Consider the following 14,592-nt stretch of genomic DNA (forward strand, 5'->3'; position numbering starts at 1 on the left):
AAATTTAGAGCTGTACTGAAGAAGCCGATTTTGCCAATATTTAGTTGAATCGGCATTTCTGCCGACTTCCGATACGCTTGTTAATTTTCGGCCGATATTACAGAAAAACGAAACAGACTGCCATAACCTAAAAATCAGCGAGTACCATTTTCACTTTTCGTAGTAGTACTGCATTCTTTCAGATCGCATTATTTCTTAGCAACATGTGCCAACCGTACATATAAAAATTTAACATCCTTTTTTTTTTAATAATGTTCTTTAATTTTAGGTAATGTCATAAATAAATACATAACCATCACGGTAAATATACATCATCTCGGTTGTTTCGGTAACTATAGTGCAAATGTGGTAGCTATCGTGCTTCTGTAGTATATGGTATCTACAAAGAATCTTAAGTTTTTTTACGGTAATTATCGTAAGATAACAATTGGGTTTGTACTGTAGTTATGGTACATCATCCATATTTCTTCGTAAGTTGTTGTTCATTTGTCTTTTCTTCATGTTTACGTGCTCCATTACTTGGCTGCAGATTTAAGGTGATTTTTACTACTTCTGTATACAATCGTTACTGTTTTTATGACTGTTTCTGTCTAAGAAATGGTTATTTCTGCAAAATCTTTATGGTTAAACAATCATCTATTATAATTTATAGTGACGGGACCACATATTTGTACGATCAATGCGGACAAAACGATAATTCGAACATCTGTACAAGCGGACTTTTTTAACCTTAGTTGTATGGCAATTTTGCCGGGACCGTAGAAAGTATACGATGAACACGGACAATCGATACATGCGAGTTCGATAGATAGAGGTTTGACTGTACTTCTGTTTTTTCCTCCAATACTTAAACATGATGCATTATGTTCTCACTTGGAAGCCATGATACCACTATAATTCCAAAGCAGGTGCTTGCACACGTACAGTTACCGGCAGATGATTGGCAGATGCTTTGTGTTTGTGCGTGCTGGCTAGACTGAAGTTCATCACGGCCAAGTCTGTGGCCGGGCGACATACGGGTGGACATAACATTTGGTCCTTTACACTCCATAGCCGCAACTTAACTTGCCATAAATGTTGTTTGTACAACATCCAATAGCATAGTCAGAACTGTGTGCACTTACCTTCCTCCCTTGTATGGCTAACTGTATGCCATGGTACATCTGTTGTTTACAGAATTGAAACAGACTTTGCGGCATCATGCCAGATATTTTTTCCATGTGGCAATTTCATGCCAACAAATTTAGACGAGCTATTCAAGACTGGGCAGTAACATCGCACTAAATGAATTCATGCAATCTGAACATGTGCTAAGTGAGTGATTGGTGTACAATTTCAGGAAGACCTTTTCTATAATGGTATCCTTTCCCATTCTACTGCCTAAAATAAGATTGTAACCCGGCAATATTTGCGAACGACAAACCTTTTTTATACATCATAGCAGGTTTGGTTGGCAAACTGAGGTTACACATATGCTAGTTAAGTGATTAAAATGACAATTTACCCCCATATTTCCTTTTTTTAAAATATTTCATTATTAAAAATTTATATCTTAAAAATATACAATACTAAATCTGCAAGGCAAAATAAAATATAAATTAATATTTTGTTCTGTTTATATGGAAACAGTTTTACCTTACATATAAAAGAGGAACAACCTCTATGTAAGTTCATATCTAGTTGGATGGTATAAAAAAAACTACCATGCAATAGAAACATGATGGGAAAAAAAATACAATCTCGAGACAATATTAATATGATTAGAAAGCAAAAATGTCTAAAGTCACAGAAAAAAGAGGAAAAGCCAAAAGTTATGTTTGTGAATTGAAATTCTGACTTTAAACATAAAACGCAGTTCATGCCACAAGACAATGAAATCTCACACGCAAAACATTAAATAAGGGAATGATGAATTTCAAACAAATAAAATTCATGCTGAAAAGTGAAAATTATTTAATCACTCTAAAACAGTAGTGGTATGTTAATATACAAACAGAACAAATGTTGAAATTAAAGAGCCACTATATGTATGCCAAAACACAGAAATCCAATATAACATGTTTGTGATAATCTTTACCAGCATTTGTTTAACATATCTGCATTTTGTCTCCACATTATTTTCATTTCTTTGGGATACAATAGAAATTTGTAACACATTACATTAATGTTATTTTGAAATGTTCTCTAAAATTTCTCTTCTTGTATTAAAACATGACGAGAGAATTTCACTAAATGACACTAATTGTGTGTTCCAGTTCGGTATACCTATTAGCTTTATGGCATGAATATTATACAAAAACCTATTTAGGAAATTGATTGATTGCACTTTAATGGTTCCAACATTCAGTTTCAGCAAACACTAACAATAAACATTGCACTCTTTAATACAATATTTATTTAAGTATCTTTTGTCACTATATTTTTTAACGGTTGCATCAGAGGAACACAAACAATCCATAACATCATAATGTTTTTGTAAAAGAACATCCTCAAACATTTCAGTAATATACCAATATGTTGTTCTGTTATTAATAATTATGAAAATAATAATCAGTACCCAAAAAAGGGAATAATAATATCACCCAAAACATGCTTTATGCCTTGGGCAAACACCAAAATTATGGATGAAAATCTTACAAAGTATTTTATTATTTTATTATCCTTTACAAAAAAAAATAATCTATTTTCTTTTTCAGTTTATCTCTCCAAGATTTATTGAAAATAAAAGATTCATAATTAGATATTAACAAAGATAATTACAATGCAATTTTTTAAGTGTATTTTTGTGTCTCATGTCAAAGTAAATTGATTTGCAATAATCTGTTGTAATAATCCGCACTTCTGTAATTTTAAACTCTCTTAACTTCATACGTAAATATCAACATTACTGCTATTGTAATCCATCAAATGGCCTTTATTAAAATTGTTATTACCTCAAAAATTCAAAAACCATACTACAGAATCACCCCCTACAGTGTAGGCTGAGAAGGTGATAACAGTTATAAGGGTGAGGTGGGGGGTGGGGGAAGAAAGCAGTTCTGTAAACAAGCATTCACGATGCTGTAATTTGCACTTATATTTTTTTTTCACATTTGCACATGATGGGTTACATAAATCCAAAGACTTATTTAGAAATTTGTGCACTTTAAATGCCACATTCACTGGAATGTTCCTCTTTAATCGGTGAAATAAAATGTAAGCAAAAATTTAGTCAAAATTTAAATGTTAGACACCTTTAATACATTTTGCGGATATACTTTAATTATAAAACTTGAATATTTATCACAACTGACAATGCAAACATGCGATTATTATTTTTGTTTTGTTAGCACAGCCTGAAATAGTATAACAAAGTTTTAATGATCACATCAAGATGCACAAACTAGTAGTTGCAAAGTAGTAAAAATGTTTAACATGAACGCGCACTCTAATCTATTGCAACGTCCCACTTCTAATACTCACCCCCTCGTACCATCTCGGGCACGTGGGGAAGACTGTCTCTCTCAGGGATTCATCAGGACAAGGAGTCGTGTCACGACACTGTAAAATCCACCATTCTTCCTTCAACTAATCAAAACCTCTCCAATGAGCATTTATCATTTGCTTTTCAACTATAAACGCCCGCATGAACCATAAATGTAGACTTTTTACAACCCATGACAACTGCAAACCGTGAACAGCATTTAATCTACAATGGCCAGATGAGCTGTGGATGATAACAGGGACTTAAAAGAATCTGACAGTTTTAAGAACTTACTCCACCACAGCATGTGTGTGTACTAGTACAGACTTTAGATCTTCGAACAAGCAATCTGCATGCACATTTCACCATTAAGTTTATTTATTCTTGGTATTTCCTTATCGGTGAGCAGGGGCAGTGGCATGTATTCTTTGAGGTGTCAATGTGATAGATGGTTGCCTGTTCAGTGTTAAACTAATAAAAGTTAGAAATTTTCCGCAAGAAACAACCAAAAACTGTTCATGTCTATATATAAATATAAAATATCTAGATAAAATTTTTTTTAAAGAACTTAAGAAAGTTAGTGCTAAAGGGCTTAATGTTTTTTAATGGAGTAGGAAATGTAGATAGGAAGCCACTAATTAATGGGGATTACAAACATTGATGAGGAAGACACCCTACAAAGTGAAGTAGAGTTAGTACGTGGCAGCCTGACTGGCGTATCTTGTCGCAGAATTTCCAGAACATTGTTATTTCGCGGAATTTTTTTCCAGACGTCTCCCAACCTCTCGACCTGTGCTGTGCCGTAGAAGACACTCACCATGGGCGCCATGTTCGCGGGGTAGACCATCTGCTGGGACGGCATCTGTGCCGACACGGTCTGCGCATACATCGCGGGAGGCATCTGCGGCATGGGGACCTGCGGGCAGACACAGCCCCGTCAACACTCCGGCCAGGCGGCAGCACCACGGCTCGCCACTGCCTAGCGCACACTCACGTGTGGGGAGTACATCGTCTGGCTGACGTTGTTGGCGGGAACGTTCACGATCTGGCCCCGGTGCGGCTGCATCCGGGCGGGCGCCGGACCTCGCACGCTGCCGAAGTACCCCTGAAACCAGAACCTGTCCTGGCCACCAGCACAAGCACCCGCTTTCCACGCTTTCCACCGGCAAACACTGCAAGGCAGAATGCCTGACACGTCTCCAGAAAAGTAGTTTCCAAGGTCCCTACAACTGCATTAGAGGTCATTGGCAACTTTAAAAAAAAAGCACCATTAGGCACAATTCAGAAGCAATCTAAAGACATTTCCACGACACAGTCCAAGCGCCCACCAACGCTGGGTGCGAGTAAGGCTTGTCTACCAACATGTTTCCAATGACAATTAAAAATAAGTGAGCCTCTCCTGGCAGACATTGAGACATCGAGACAAGCGTGTACGTGCCCGCAGGTGTGGTCAGCGCGACACGGGTTGTCTTCGGCGCACGACGAAGCCTAGATGGTGTACGCTGTGTGTGCAACCATCGTCAAGCAACAGAGCGGAGACTAACAGATGGTTTTATATATTTGGGTGTTCGATTTATCTCATCAGCAGCACACTAAAGTTTCAACTTCCAGAAAACAGCGAGCACAAATTCTGATAGCTCACCAGTAATGCCATAAACTCTTGTCTGTGTCAAGAATTTTGACATACCAGTTAAATTAGCCCCTTTTGACTAGGGTTGCATTGTTTAGTCAGTTTTGGACAGAGCAATGCACCAACCTTTTATTTCAATACCAGCACCAAACTTTTAGTTTGTGAGATAAAAAAAAAAAACATGCTTAGTACCTTTAGTTTTTAATAAGAAGCTTTTATGAATTTTTTTCAAAACCTCTAGACAAATATGGATGCTGCCCCCTTGCTAGTATATGCTATAAATGTTCACAAATTTTTCGTAGGGTTTTGCTTTGTGCACATTTGTTTGCACTATTAAGTATGGTTTAACACTGGGAGCAATAAATGGTACAAAGAGAACTGGCCAAAAGAATAACTTATTTGTGTGCACAGCAATCCTTTTAACAGTTTTTGCATTTCGGAAACAGTCAACTGTTCAAGTAGAGCTGTGTCGATATGGATGGGCTGAACCCGCTTTTTCAGATATTTAATTGAATCTGAGATGCAGATAAGACACTTTATACATACAAATCACAAATAACAGGTATATAATAGTAAATCTGACAAAAAATTAAAACAAAAAAAAAGCATTTTGCACAACATGTCTAACATATGGCTAAAGTATAATCACTGCTTGTTCGAACATTACTTTTTAAAAACTTTTAGAATACATCATGTTTATACACAACTTTGGCATTTCTCCTTTTAACAAAATTAATACAAAAATCACCATTTGTTATATAAAAAAAGTCATAGTAAACAACTAACAAGAATAACAGACCAAATGTATAACATTATTTTTTAATGATCACTATCACGCCAAAAACTGTACATGTAGCAGTTAATTGGTATTTTAAATGAATGATGCCTCGAAACATGTCATGTTGTAGCATTGCACAATGAGGATTGTTATATACATGTAATTTTTTTGGGTCATAAGAATATTGATTAAGAATAACTTTGATATGAAGGATAATAATTATTTAGTAGATAAGGATAATGGTTCAAAGCTGTTAAGAATTGTTAGTAATTACTTTGGTTAAATTTCATGGTAAAGCTTTAAAATACTTATTTCCTTGAGATACTTAATTATTAATTTGAGGGTTAGTTCCAATCCATAATAATTAATTTTGATGTTTGATAATTAATTCCAGTAATTGTTTTATTTAAAGCAGGACATCATTTTAAAACTAAAAATCTAATACTGTATGAATTTCAACTTTGATTACTAAATTTTGAACATTGTATTTAAACTTGTTGGATAATTTTAAATTCTAAAGGATATTGCTAGTGTAATATTTTGAGAATAGTCTGTAAGGTACAGAAGGAAGAGCGGAAAGGCGCGACATCCTGGCGCCAGAAAGTTATTTTTCACCTTGTAAATGCGTGTTTGGGATTTACGCGTCACGTGGACGCACAGCTGTAGCGACCGTCTGGTAGGTTCTCTGGAGGCTACCACTAGCCAGCCAATCAGGGCGAGCCCTGGTGTGGAGTGAGGCGCCCATCGGAATTTCCTTATATGGTCATGTTTCTGAATTCTGTACTCTGATTGGTCGGTTGGCCCACGGGGTTGCTTCCCTTGTTTTCACCTTTACAAGGGAAGGTAATCTCGTCGACCAAGTCACTTGTTGCTCGATCGTAAATTAACTAAGGGACAATTTAACGCTGAGGGGCTGGGGCCAGGCCGTATGTTTTTAACCTAAATTCTTTATCTTTGGACAATGTAACTAGAAATTTAGGCCCTAGGCGTCGGCATCGGCCCGACTGTGTGATTACTGTCCGCGATCGACGGTACCTTGAGTTATGTAGTTAACCAAGGGACATTACTAAAGTATATTTTTTTTGGCGAGTGACAAGACTCCTCGACCATCAACGGCAAGATGTATGGTGATGTGGTATGTATTTGGACCTCATCCTATCAAAATTCAAAGACATCGTAAAAATTTATATAATAAAAGACAAAAAACTGTGCAAGTAACGAAGTTTTCTAACTAAATTCATTTGTAAAATTGTGTACTGGGGCCATGTAATGACAAAAAACATTTTTTTGAAAATAAATAAACAATGGTAATTTAATAAACTCTTATTTCCAAATAATGTAGAACGCAACCACCGTAATGAAAAATTCCTAAAGAACATTGTTTGTCTGTTTTGTTACGTTTCTCTGTGTGCTTAGCCGGGCCACACATACAACGTAACAATGTGACTGATTAGTGTACACACCATTTCCCAACAAACTTGCACAACTGCATTCCCTGTAAAACAGTGATGACACACAATGCAACAGATACTCACCTGTGTGTTCCCAGGTCGCGACTGGGTAGTCACTGTATAATTCAGCGGTAGCTGCTGCCCTACAACACATATAGTAATAATTAACAGAAATAAAGGTAAATAAAAAAAATCTCTGCTTAACACAATTATCACGAAAGAACCATTAATAAATGCTAATAAAATGATCTGACATTTATCATTAAACCTGACTTATTTCAGTTGACCAGTAACATTAGTTTACACAAAAACATATTCCCAGAAAGTTTAAATACAGAGTTGCCCACTTCCAAGCACACACATCAGCTATCACCTGTGCAAACAATAAAACACTCGTAAAACAAACATAATAAATAAGTTTCAGTACTTATATTTAAATGAAGTACTTTACCAAAGGTTTAGTTACAGCCTGATTACATGAGTGAAACTTCTAGTACTAAACTGTGATACACACAATATTTCAGACATGTCACCAAGTTTCTCTGTTTATGTAATAAATAAACAACATACCGTAGTTCCCTAACTGGACGTCTAAATCGGTAATAATCACGGAACATCTGCAATTCTTGGCAGCACTTTAAACGTTTCCTTGATTGAGAATATGCTTGTGTAAATATTCAGTATCTACGAAAACCAAGAATTGGAGTGGGGAGAGAATAAACATATTTTCATGGAGGAACGAAACCTTAATTTGCAGGGTAAATTGTTACTGGCCATTGGGAACACCTTTGAGATAAAAACATTTTCTAGATATTAAATAATCTTGGAGAGAAATGTAGTTAATGAAGGTGCAAAAACAGTTGGAATATAAATACGTTCAAAGTGGTTAAAGATAAGATACAAGTCGTAATGTACAAAGTCATAAGATATGAAAAAATCAGTTATTAAATATATTAACAAGAGAGAAATCAAACGACAACTCAAAATAAAGAACCTCATCTTTTTTTTCTCTGTAATGTGTGTCCATACAAAAAAATCTTAAAATTATTTTTAATTCTAGACTGATCATTTAAGAAGCCAGTTAGTTCTCACCTGTCACTCTTCCAGTTTAGCCATTTATAAGAAAATCAATACGATGAATATTAAAAAAAGAAGAAACTAGAAAAAAGCATTCTGGAAATTCACTTCCTATAAAATGTTGCTTAAATCTTCTAAGGCTGGGTCTCACACAGCATATAGTCATTATTATTAATATTATTATATATAGTCATTTTTTCCATAAATTTATCACAATAGTTCACTTGCATTTTCGTCTGAGATTTTCTTGAACACTTACCAAGGCAGAAGTGCCACACTGCCATGGCGACCGAGATATGTAAAGGAATGACTATGGCACTCACAGGCCTCGCCCTGCGGCATGTGGGGCATGCCCTGCTTGCTCATGTCGGCGCCCGGCGGAGTGGAGGTGGGCGCCGGCCCGGGGGGCCCCTGCCCCTGCCCCTGGGCCCCGTGGTGGTGCAGGCTGCGCGGGCCCGGCCCGCCCCCCTGCTGCGGAGGATACTGCGACGGCACCGTCACATGGAAGCTTTCCGTTCCTGCAAACAAGAACACCGCGCCGTCACTCGCGGCACTTCGGTGCACTTGCGACGATCCCGCCATCGGTGTCGGACTACCGATACCGCATCAGCGGATGGTCTATCCATCTATTGATGAACACCAAGTTTTAGCAAAAACAGTACACTCCCAATTATCCGCGATATTAAGTGGCAGGGCCACCGCGGATAGTGAAAATCGCGGATGATCCGCAAAAAGGCCGAAAATGGGGGGAAAAAAAACAATTTCAACTTGAAAATCTAAAAATTTATGTACAGTAAAGGTTACAATTAACAGTAAAAAAAATTTTTAATTATGCTAAAATACTGAATAATTAACATACAATACATTTCAGTAATGTAAACAAAAAAAATTTAAAGAAAAATGTATGTAGCTTGTATTGATAAATATATATGATTTATATACAAATGTCATATTTTACTTAATGTAAATGTATAATTTAAAATTAATTTTTGCTCGGTACTTGATTCGTAACAAGGATACAGTACTGTACGTACTCAGAGGCTTCATTAGACACTGCGCGAGTTCCGAGAAGGCCTGTGGTGTTTTACTGTATACTGCACACTCGTCAGTAGAATTCCAATTTGCTCACTTGTAATAAAATACAGATTTACATATGTGAATATCCGCACCACGGATTATCCGCCTGCGGATAGTAGGGAGTTTACTGTATGTCTGCAAGATGGTGTTTGGCTGCAAATATTGTTCAGCAGGAACAAAAGGATGAACATTTTAACACAAACACAACCCAAAATTTAATCTGTCTATCAACCAAACTATTTTCCACCTGCGCAACTTCTGACTGCCACTTGTGTACATACGATACTATAAGAGAGTTTTTCGAACTCAACTAAAATATTCTAGGTTTTTAGCTTAACTCCACTTAGTTGACTTAATCTGTATTCCTAGGTCGTGCCGGACCATCAGGCTTTCAGGACAACTGGACTATTGTTAAGTATGCTGTACTTTAGATCATTATTTTGGACTTGTACCATTGAGTTTGCACCGTATGTCGCAGAAAAAACTGAAGAATGGACGAAGAAAGGTGAATACACATACACAAAGAAAAGAAGCCAAAATAAGACGTTGTGAACTGTTTCATATATAGACAGCACAAATAATTGTGGCATAAATTTATCAGAACAATATCACAGCACAGACAGTTGCAATAAAAAACCTTAACACAGTTGACGGAGAAAGACAGCAATGATAGCAAACAGATTATCTGGACAACACACTGACAATACAGTGATGCACATGCGTACCCAGCGATGAAATCAAACAGGCATTCTGTCAGCACAATCCACTGTGTTCGTATGTGCTGTTAATAATAATCTAAGAGCATTTTCACATTTCTTGAAAAATTTGATGGCCCATATAAATACATATTGGTCTTCATTATTAGCATTTTTTTTGAAAACAATATGTTAATTTTCTTACGTTTGTTTTGTTTTCACCTAAAAGCTGATACAAAATAGTAGATAGGTACGTTTTGCCATATAAGCCAAGCAAATACATCATGCTAGGAACACAGATTGCTGTGGTTTCCACCACTGGCAGCATTTCTGGTACTGAACTTTATAATATTTGCCACTCCGTAACCAGGAAATAGCGAGGCCTATTCACATCAGTGATACCACTCCGTAACCAGGAAATAGCGAGGCCTATTCACATCAGTGGATCACCAGTGGAAGGAAAAAATAATATGACTCAATTCATTTAGAGGTTATACAACAAAGCACCCAGAGGTGGGACGTGATTTTGGGCTCCACACCTTAAGAGTATTTCCTCACTTTTTCTATGAGAAATTAAATGCCAATAACAAAATTCTTAAACAATACATGCATGCCACCAAAAAATGGACATGAATAACTATTATCTCCTAATTTTAATATATTAATCTTAGTAAATTTACAGAACCCAAAAATTATACACTGAGCACACTTGAGAGAGAACAAAAAGAACTTGGGAATACTTACGTTGTGGTGTTGAAGGTCTACCAATATAGTTATTACTGAAAATTTCAGTTAAGGGAAACAAAGTGTAATCTACACAAAAAACTTTAATACTATGAATTCTGAATTCATAACAGAAAATATTTGTAGACCAGGCAGCAACAGAACAAATCATACTGAATGATTACACATATCAGTCTAAACCTGGAGGCATACCTTTGACTACTAATGATATATTTAAATGTAACAATTCCAAGTTGCTTTCATGGTCTCATAAATATCTGTGGTTAGTATCAGTTTGAACATTTTATTTTGCCTTAAGTCACATCTTTCAATGCAATGAAAACCTGCAAGATAATGGAAGTCCCAAAATAAGGGACTTTCATTATTTAGTCTATACCATTTGAAAACTGATAATCCAGCAAACACAAATCAATGAGTTAGTAGCATCCTTATCATGGTGACCTAGCAAAATATAATGCTGTGTTCAACATAAATGTTACAAATAATGTTAAAAACATTCAATGATCAGTGATTCAATAAAAATATTAAGAAAATAAAATTAGTTCAGTACTGAAGAAAGGAGAAAGTTAACTGTGTAAGAATATAATGTTTTAACATGTTTGTATATAATTTTTAATTTATTTCATTCATTTTTGTACAAAACAAAAAAAAAATATTTTCTACTAGAAAAAGTTCAGAACTTGGCTATTTTATTATGGAACTATATTTGTATTTTTTAATGCATTCACTGGAAAAGTATTCAACCAAAATTATTAAATGAATTAGCAGCTAAACCCTTTTATAACAAATCACTGAAAATAGCAATTTTATGTTTTAGTGATGAGAGTAATTCAAAGCTGTTTATTTGTGTGCATTTCATGATTTACAAGATTTGCAGCCTATTCAAGGTAAAATTTAAAAAATAAACGCAATCATAATTTAATTCTGTGGTTTCTAAACTTGACCAATTATTTAGTTTTTTTTTTTTGCGAGATGCTGTAAGAAATTGACAGGGTATAAATTACTACCAAATATTCAATTATTTTTTTTAAATATATATATTCCATGTGGCGACACCATTATGCAGATGGAAGCGGGTCGAATCGATGGCCGGCCCCCTCCACGGGCCGGGAGATGCGCGAGCCGGATACACCCGAGACACTCGTACCCCTCCACACAAGCGCCATTCACACAGACCCGCGCGCTCGGCCCACACCGGCCATCACCGCCGTGGAGTCGGCGACTACAGCCCGTCACTTTCCCTGTCCAACATCCACCTGTCCCTGGCCATCATTTACCTACTTTGCAATTTTTTCAAAAATAAAAATAAAGAAAATTCCGCCTACACCATACCCAGAGCTTGCCTAGTTATCTGTATTTCTTCTTGTATTTAACAGAACCTTGCATGCTCCATTTTTAGTGTGTACGGCTATTTACAGAAACACCATGAAACAAAAATGCTTTCGAAGTCTGGGCGATGGTTTCACCTCAAGTGACCCCCCAACCACTCTTAACACAACCCGGGTGCTAGCACGCCACATGTCACACACGACCAGCCAGGACTGCTGATGTCCGGGACAGGCCTGCATGCCCCCACAGCTAGGACATTACAATACATTCGCGGCAAGTTGCTGCCAAGTCGAATCATGTGCTTCTTACAGTATCATTGTAAACAAGCCCGCTTGTCGTGCGCTATGAACAGCTGGCTGGTTCATACAGTTACAATGGCAAATGTAAATCTTTACTCCGCAGCCAAACTGAAAGGGAATACATTTTTGTAAATTCGGAACTAGCGGAAAATTGCATTACGTTAACGGGCTAATAACATTAACCTTAAGTGGGTAGTCATTTTTGCACCACGTAATTTATAGTTGCGCCCTTGAACAATATTAAATTTACTTATTTATAAACGGCTTTATGGTTAAGGCATGTAGTATTCTCTTAAATTTAGCGCTTGTTACGAACTTATATTTAAATTTAATAATTGTAACAAATTATATCTTCTATAGTGATATGTTGACGCAATAGAAACTTAATGCACTAGCACTTACTTTCTAGAAACTGCCACACAATTTGCTATGAAATGTTACAGCCTCAATATGCCAGCTGCCTCCGCAATGACGTAGTCAGCATGTGGTCAGCATGCGCACACAGGACTGCGCTGCAAGGAACCGGCTGTTAGTAACCCCACTCCCCTCTGGGCTTTCACACCCCTGGCTTCCCATATTCTCAACTGGAAATAAAGCCATTGTGTGCGACAGAAAGGGGGCTGCCAACTCCGGACAGTGTGTTTAAATTCGAAATAAAGAGTATGGCATGAATATGGAAACCCTTTTCTACGTGCAACTGGATGTCAATAAACCGCGACTTTTTTTTTATGTGAAACTTTTTTGTGTACAATTCGAGATGCTTATACAAAAAAAAAACCAGCAACTCACCGTCTTTGATGTTCTGCCACGAGAGTATTGGGTCGCCTCTCACAGTCCCATAAAGGCGGACCGCTACGCCGGGAATTATTGATTCATGCATTGCTCCCGAGTGCCTGCCTATAGGCTATCGCTAAAGATCGCTTCGCTGCTAAATACGTTGTTTTTTTGTTTTTAATTTCCAGCCCACATAGACGCTGACGTCTCGCACAGCTGCAGGAGCAGCGACGCCCTGGCGGCCGCAATGCGCCCGTGACGTCACGGCTGCTCGCAGGAGCTGGCAGGCAGCAGGTACTCACGCGGTGCTAGGCGCAGCAGGGCCGGGTGGCAGCCCGCCACGGGGTCTGGCTTGCGGCCCGCGTAGCGCCACACCATGTCGCGGCCGGCTCAGCGCGCCACGCCGCCCGCACACAGCCACAGCCACAGCCACAACCACGGCGCGTCGCGGCCCGCCTCGGCCGCCATGCTGCCCGGCGCTGGGCGCATGCGCAGGCCCGCCATCTTGCCCGGCGCAGGGCCGCAGTGCGCGTACCGTACCTCGTCCGTCCCACTATTCTCGCTCCACCCTCACTTACTGCACGGCGACCACTTTCCAACAACTTTCAAAATCTCAAATTTCCCCAAGTATTCCAAGAGAAAAAAGAAAATTCGCCACTTCCTTTTTCAAACAGAACTTTGCATACGCCATGTTTTAGTGTGGACGATTGTGCACTAAAACACCATCTGAAAAGAAATGGCAATGACAAACTAAAGCACAACATTTTCCCCACAAATTACTAACATTGAACAATTTCCATTACTTTTCCAAAGTTAATTCCCAGGCGTTCCCTGACTTTCCGCAATGCGAACACCCTGTAGTAGCATGTATTAGCATGTAGTAGCAAAATTATTCCAAAATGTTTTGATTTAGCATACACGCACGTGAAGTGTGGCCACCCATTTCATAGCGACTGCCAATTATAAAAATTCTAAAATCTAACGGGCTCCAGTCTGTTAACTTCCAAAATCTTGTAATGAGCAAACATCCCCCTCCCCAAAAAAAAACACACACGCCAATTATTCTCTGCTGGTTTGGTTCGTGGTGGAACGCTAGTACTGGCAAACAGCATCCACACCAACTCAACAAGTGTCTCAAGGAGCCGCGCATGTTGAGTAGCGCTGCCAAACCACACTTCGTTCCACGTCCACTGATACTACTTTAGTTTTTTATATTTCAGTCAAATCTTCAGCAATAATTCAATTATTCTCAAATATTTGACAAATAAATCGAAT

At 37.9% G+C, this 14,592-nt stretch overlaps 1 protein-coding gene across 5 annotated transcripts in view; it reads right to left on the reverse strand.

Annotated features, from left to right (window-relative positions):
• The window catches only part of LOC134538078 (eukaryotic translation initiation factor 4 gamma 1-like), a 167,666-nt gene that overhangs the window by 99,627 nt on the left and 53,447 nt on the right, over positions 1-14,592 (reverse strand). For 2 of the 5 annotated variants that reach the window (XM_063379072.1, XM_063379070.1), the window contains 5 exons: positions 10,916-10,950; positions 8,723-8,917; positions 7,407-7,465; positions 4,458-4,568; positions 4,281-4,379 (listed from right to left, as the gene is read on the reverse strand). In XM_063379072.1, the coding sequence (XP_063235142.1) occupies positions 4,281-4,379; positions 4,458-4,568; positions 7,407-7,465; positions 8,723-8,917; positions 10,916-10,950 (499 nt within the window). Of the gene's footprint in view, positions 1-4,280; positions 4,380-4,457; positions 4,569-7,406; positions 7,466-8,722; positions 8,918-10,915; positions 10,951-13,332; positions 13,494-13,619; positions 13,756-14,592 lie in introns of those variants that run through there. The other 3 variants (XM_063379074.1, XM_063379073.1, XM_063379075.1) reach the window with 3 other exon arrangements.

The sequence above is a fragment of the Bacillus rossius genome, chromosome 13, assembly GCF_032445375.1.
Source record: "Bacillus rossius redtenbacheri isolate Brsri chromosome 13, Brsri_v3, whole genome shotgun sequence".
In the NCBI taxonomy this organism is placed as follows: domain Eukaryota; kingdom Metazoa; phylum Arthropoda; class Insecta; order Phasmatodea; family Bacillidae; genus Bacillus; species Bacillus rossius.